Consider the following 6580-nt stretch of genomic DNA (forward strand, 5'->3'; position numbering starts at 1 on the left):
GGTCCATACTGCACGACGCTTGAAATCTGCGGTTTGCTTCCATTCGCCCTCGGCCCTCACTTTTAGGTCACGCAGGCCGGTCGTCATGTTTCGTGGCCGGCCGGGGCATGCGTGGGCCCGCGAGACGGCACTTGCCGCTGAGTGCAACGGGCGGGAAGTCGTGGGAGCCTACTCACTGTCAGATTATTTAAATGCAGCATCACCCGACCGATGGTTTTTACGTGGTTGGATGTGGGGAGGAACTAAAATGAGGGAGGACGCGCGTTAATAACCCTCCTCCCCAGGTACACGAATGTCTAGTGTTGAAATGTGGATCTGTTTCGCGGATTAGGGAGAACCGTGGATGCCACGCGCTGCATTACGTGCAGAGTGAGAGCTCGTTGTACACCAGAAGTGAGGCTTCTATCGCGTTGAGAGGCGATGGGGTCCGTCGGGAGACGTGGATTGGTCAAGTGCGCGAAGCACGAACGCCTCGGACGAGCCGACTGAAATAAAGGAAGGTGTAGTTAGATCGGCAGAGTGGGCGACAGAAACGGATGCTTCAAAACCAAAAAACGGCATACTGTTGGCGCGCTTTTATGGCAAACGATACATCAGTCTTTGTCTCGCACCTCCAGCCCAGTTGGGGGTCAGACAGACGTTATTCTTTGGGACGTTACGTTTAAGGCAGAGTTACCAGGAAAGAAGGGAAGAGGTTGCCATGCATCAGTGCGTGACAGTGCGGGAGGGAGGGCTGAAACGGCCGTAAATGCGTAACATAAGTTGTGGGCCCGGGGAACACTCACAAAGCCATCTGACCCAGAACGCAGCGTGACCGACCTGGATAAATGAGTGCGAGTGTGGTGCCTGGCGCTAGTGCCGTCGTCAGTGGGGTGGCTGTAACACCGATTGGGGACGGGACGCAGGACGGTGTACCGTTGGTCATAACTCAATCAAAGCGAACCTGTTGGACGACGTATCGGCGACATCAGTAACCCTGCTGCCGGCCAAGGTCGGGAGCGAGGGGAGTGGGCTAACTGGTGTAGCGCACGAACTGGGTATCTTGGGAATTCACAGGTTTGGTGGAAGGGGGGGGGATCTGATGGTTGCATTGAAACGCTGACTGTTAACAGGGTGGTCACGAATCAGCTCACAAATTGAAACAATGTGTCACTCGACGGGCGCGTCTCGGGTGGAAACGAACTAAACTTAACGCGCGCAGAACAAAAAAGGTCGAGTTTGCGAAACTTGTAGGTATGCATAATTGAATCCTCGTCCGGCATATTGCGTGCTCCGGTCTTTCTAATCGGTGCCTTTTCCCGGGCTGGCGGCGATTCCTGTGTTTGTAATGGGGTTTTGTGTTAGTGGGTCATTGCGAGTAGTGTATCATATCAGTATAGCGTAGATCATTGCGAGTTAGTGGATCATTGCGAGCCTTCTGTCGACCAGTAGGGCGTGATGTTGACTATCTTGAGCCTCTTACAGGTCAGATGTTTTCTCCTACGTGCCTTAACCCTCTCCCTGGTATGAGGGGGATGATGCAACCCCCTAAGGTCCTTGACGGTGCCTCTCAGGCATGTTGCGCGATCGCGCCCAAGCTTTCAACACCTGTGAGGCATTATTTGATTGTCTGGTTTAGTACCAAAATCATGTTCCTATCTTTTCTGGTATCGGAGCAGTGGCGGTTTTGGAGAAAACTGAACGGCGATATTCGGCGGATGTGCGTGACGGGCAGCAACCAGCGATGCCGTGGAGCGCGCAGCGGACCAACATTGTCACAGTAACGTAGCAGTATGTCATATGCTCAAAACACAAACAATTACACCATAGTGCCCAAAAGGGAACAAGAAACACTTCTGTTAAGGTTTTGTGGCCCCGCAAGGAACTTCATTGTATGTGTAATGCCGCAAAGCTGAAAAGCTGTGATTATCTGAAAAGCTCGACCTTGGACCTGCCATAATCGGCTCAATTATGAAGCCGACAGCTTAAAAGCTAGTACCACTCGCGAGATGCCATTGAGACCAAACCACTGATGTTTTCTGCCAATTCTGGTCGGAAACGCGAGAGAGATCGCATACCTCGCCCATCACCCCGCGTTAGGAAAATGGTGGATCAGGGCGAGGATTGCGGGCCACTCCTTTCATTTGATGAAAGTGCATAGAAGACTCGAGAACAACGTAAACACTTTCGAGGTCCGCCGATGACGTCGGCAGTGATCCTCTTGTACTAGGCCCACCTGCCCAGGGTAAGTGTCTTAATCGCTATATGCGCTACAGTCGCTTGATTTCAGCATAGTCTCTCCAGTACCCAGTAAGTGGGGGGCCTTGTTGCTAGCAGAACACATTTCGCACATGCCAGTTCAAGACCCTGAGCAAACCGGCTGTCCGAAGAGGCGGCAGTTGTGTCAAAGTTCCTATGTCAGGAATGCATGGAAGCAACCGCAGTACCGGCAGCCTTCTATTGCAGAAGGGTAGAATAATGCGCGCTAGTAGTGTCACTAGCAATAATGCGCTTTCACGCTTACCAGCACTGGATGCCACAGTTACAGCGGAGCGATAGATGATCTGTCAGATAACTATCCCGGTCGATTGTAATTCTTCATGCTGACCATACTAAGGCTTGAGACTCAGCTCTGGTCGAATTTGGCCCGGCAGCATTTCAAAGCATCTGACTCCCCTCACCTGATCAGATGGGATGGGTGGTAACCTCGTTTACGACTGCCCCCCCCCCCCCCAACCCTTCGCTGCGCGACGCGGGGGAGCCACACAAGCCGCCGCGCCCGGAACGGTCGCGTCGCTCCCCGTGCGTTGGTCAAACGCTATGAATAGTATGACTGCCAGACGCGTGCACCAGGAATCTTTTTGGGCTAAAGTTTTGTTTGTTGCTTGGTCAGCTGCTGTGGAATCGAAGCACTAAGACCTAACATTAGACTCTTCTCTAAATTGGGAACCGATTCGCAACAAATTTTGCATAAACGCGGTCATTGGTTCATTGATGGTTGATAAATTTTCTACCTTTCATATTCAATGTCATGTTAAGCAATCGTGCGAGCAGACAAACTCGTCTGATGTGTTCACAATGCATTTGAGCATCAAACGTTTAAAAAAAACATGCGCTCATATTCGTACCATTACATGTCAGCATATTTCCATTACATCTCAGGTTATAACGTTTCAGTTTAGTTCGGTATTTCTTGAGTTTTCTTTTATTGCAAATGAATTCGGAATAAAAATCCCGGAGATTAGAAGTTAAGTAATAGCGTCCTTTCATAGACAGGACGCCAAGCAAAGGTAAAAAGTTGTATAACACTCATTCTGTTTTTAAGGAAAAGGTACGGAGCGATGTAAATCACGTTACCAGATTCCTGTGTTTGAGGTCAGAGCCAACGACTGCTATATTGCCGAGACACACTGATAAAAATCACGTTATCAGTCGTAGCTTTAGATACTTGATATTGGCTTTGCTTTTGGAAACCTGATTTGCTGTGATGACTCGCTTAATTTTGAAGCTATTGCAAAATTTTGACTATGGCTGGAAATCGGTGCAAGTGGTTTAATCCCTATGACCTATCTGTGGGTGCTGGAAGTGCAACGGTACACGCATCTGGTAAACTCCTGTGCTTCTGGGAAACCAGAGGTACGAGGTTCCAATCCCCGCAGTGCCCGCCCTTCCTGCCAGGGTAATAGGCAAGTGACGCTATAGAGCCTCAGCAGCTAAGTGAGTCGTAAAGGAACAGTGACGGCGACAATGACCTTTAACCTATCTTAGTGTACATGCATGTGTGATGCTTTTATTTCCAGTTGAAGTCATATTTGTGCAATTTTTAATGAAATATTACACAACTTTAACTTTACTATCCAACCGTTATCAACGGCCAACTTTGTCAGCCTATGGATCAATACGTTGAGAATGAAACGACAGTTGGCAAACAGCACTGAGCAACGCGTCCAAATATGCGTCAAGTACGTGTCACAAGCAGCAAGCAAATTTTAGCTGTTTGCCTTCTTTTGTAAAGTTTTTTTGCAATGCTGCTTGTTGGTTAACTCGATTTTGGAACAAATGATCACTTGGGATTCAGCGTACCTAACAGGTGCGGGTAATGTCTACGCTATGTAAGAAAAACAAAAGTTAAACCAGATCATATGGTAATTTTTAACTGAAGGTAAGGAGATGATCCTGTCAGATTTCATTTTCCTGAAATACGAATTCCTTTCTTCGCTTTAACTTGGGATTGCTTCCACTGTCTAGGGGAAAGCGGGGCAAGACGGGCACCTTAACGGTTTTTGAATATGGCAAGTTCATAAGTCTGTCCAGAAAGTCTTTAGCAGGTGGATATGGAAGGCCAATCAATTGTCTATCTCTTGTAAAAGCGCTGGCTTGATGCCTCTTCATGTTAAAGTGTGATCCTCCTAAATATCAGGCAATGTTTTTTCCTCATTTTGCCCCTGGCTTGGGGCAAAACAAAGCAGTATGGGGGCAAAACGAACAAGTGATGAGATTGAATAAGCGAAATAAATTTTTTCAAAGTTATCATTTTTATTGAGAACGCATAAATAAATGCATTGCTCGGTGAGTAGGTATTTATCTGGAGATCCGATAGCTATTTGTTTAAATTTGGGCTCTCATATTTTGTTCGAACCATCCCACTCCACACTCCTTTCTTAGTATGATCCCACGAATAAAAGTTATGATGGCCAGCAAATGTGTACTACAGTTTAGCATGAAGTGACAGCCATTACTGCATGGCTTAGACACAGAATTCGAGGACCACAGCGTGATGGTTTCACAATGAGACGAAAACAATCGAGTCTCAAACACACAAGTCATCGAGCAAAGTTCGCTCAGGAACACTCACCCGTTCTTCTCATCAATCCACTTCTCAGTCACTGTGAACGCAAAGCACGAGAAGAGCACAGCCTAGCGGACCCGTCAGCAGGTACGACCAGTGGCGAAACCAGACAAGACAAGCGAAACCAGAGAGCACATCTCGACCAAGACTCGCTCGATTTGGAAATGGAGAAGAGAGACCCGCAGTACAGACAAGCTACATCTTCTTCGTCCGAGGACTCCTCAAAGGTAAGCTTTCGCGGCGTACGGTTCTTTTGTTTACGCTGCAGTTTCTGAGTCTCTGCATTCCTCCTTGTTCGTCCGACTGACTTCTGTCCTCATTTTTCTTTCCTCCCTGTCTACCTTCTTTTCCTTCGAGTAAATTCTGGTGTTTCTCCTTGTATGGTGTGCCAGTCAAGACGCACGTTTTACCGTTCTTTCGTCCTTTACCTCTCCCTCCCTTGAGCGCACTTTTGGCACGAGGAGGATTTCGCGGAGGGACACATAGCAGCTTGCAGGTGTATTATTCGACCTTGGGAAGCTTGGCTCGGTCCAGCTGAGCATGGCACTTCTAGAGCGTCATCTTTGTCATCGCTAGAGCTTGAGAAATCATCTGGCAGTGCCCTAGCGGTGAACAACTTCGCCGGAGTTTCGGCATTAGTCGAGCTTCCCTGCCCCGATATTCCAGCCTGCGTTGCGTCTCCGGCGACAGTTTCCGAGGACTCTCGAACGTTCGTGCTCACCGAGACATCAACGTCAGAGGGCCCAGGCATGGGCAGAGGAGCTGCTGCTGAGTTGAGACCCACTGGTGCGTCTGCGGTGCCGGCCAGCGAGATGTTCGTTGTTCTCTGCCGCTGCGTAGTCTTCTTCGCCAAACACATGGCGGTTTGTGGGAAAGATTCCTGTGACTTCGAAGCCCTTCAACGCCGTCTTCACTGTTTCCGCCTGCACGTAGGCTGACCCGATGAGCTCCCCATCTCATACATGTGGTGACTTTACCAGGTTTTTTCGGAGCCACGTTCTTTGACCTTGGAAGAACAAGGTGCTGACGGGAAGCATGAACGTCCGTCCATTTGAAGTCGGTTGTGAAGTGTGCGGAGGAATAATGAGCGTCACCGCACCTGCTTCCCTGCACAGCAGGATGGCTGCGAGGCTCTTGGTGTGACTGGCGTGTCCATCCAGTATGAGAAGGACTGGATCCTGTTTCGAGGGCTTCGCGTGCTGTATGAAATGGTCAAGCCATTTCACAAACAGCTCCTTCTGCATCCAACCAGACTCATGGTACAGCACCAGGCTACCTGTGGGAAGACCCTTCTCCAGCTGCTGGTTGGCCCTCTTTCTTGGGAATATCACATCTGGAGGTATCTAGCTCCCCGCAGCGTTGACCACATCACACCCCGGTAACCAGCGTGCCTCGTTCCGCAGATGTCAGGTGGCCGACCTGCTCGCACCCCTTCCTCGCCAGCACATTTTCTGTTTTTTGTTGCGTTCTGCCTAGGCACTGCCTTTTGTTGCGACCGTGTGAACATCCCGTTTCATTCATGTTGTAAAGGGTGTGGGACCGAACTGGGCAGAATCCTCTGCGACTCAAGGTTGTCGAAGAACGCGTTGACACTAACTGAGTTTGAACGCCGCGCGGCGCGAACAACCGCTTGTGGGCCTCTGGTGTCCTTAGTGAGACCGTGGGGTTCCTCTTGCGGAAGCACCGCATCCACGCCTCCCCAGCCATCTTCGTCACTGTGTTGAATGGGTTAGTGATCTTGTTTTCTGTCCT

At 49.5% G+C, this 6580-nt stretch overlaps 1 protein-coding gene across 1 annotated transcript in view; it reads left to right on the forward strand.

Moving 5' to 3' along the window:
• The first annotated feature begins 1555 nt into the window (after nucleotides 1–1555).
• Nucleotides 1556–6580, forward strand: part of LOC119104284 (neurogenic locus notch homolog protein 1-like) — a 54189-nt gene continuing 49164 nt past the window's right edge. Inside the window, 1 exon segment of the mRNA XM_037227980.1 lies at nucleotides 1556–1589. Coding sequence (XP_037083875.1) covers nucleotides 1556–1589 — 34 coding nt within the window.

Source organism: Pollicipes pollicipes, unplaced genomic scaffold, assembly GCF_011947565.3.
Source record: "Pollicipes pollicipes isolate AB1234 unplaced genomic scaffold, Ppol_2.1 Scaffold_6052;HRSCAF=7182_pilon_pilon_pilon, whole genome shotgun sequence".
NCBI lineage: Eukaryota > Metazoa > Arthropoda > Thecostraca > Pollicipedomorpha > Pollicipedidae > Pollicipes > Pollicipes pollicipes.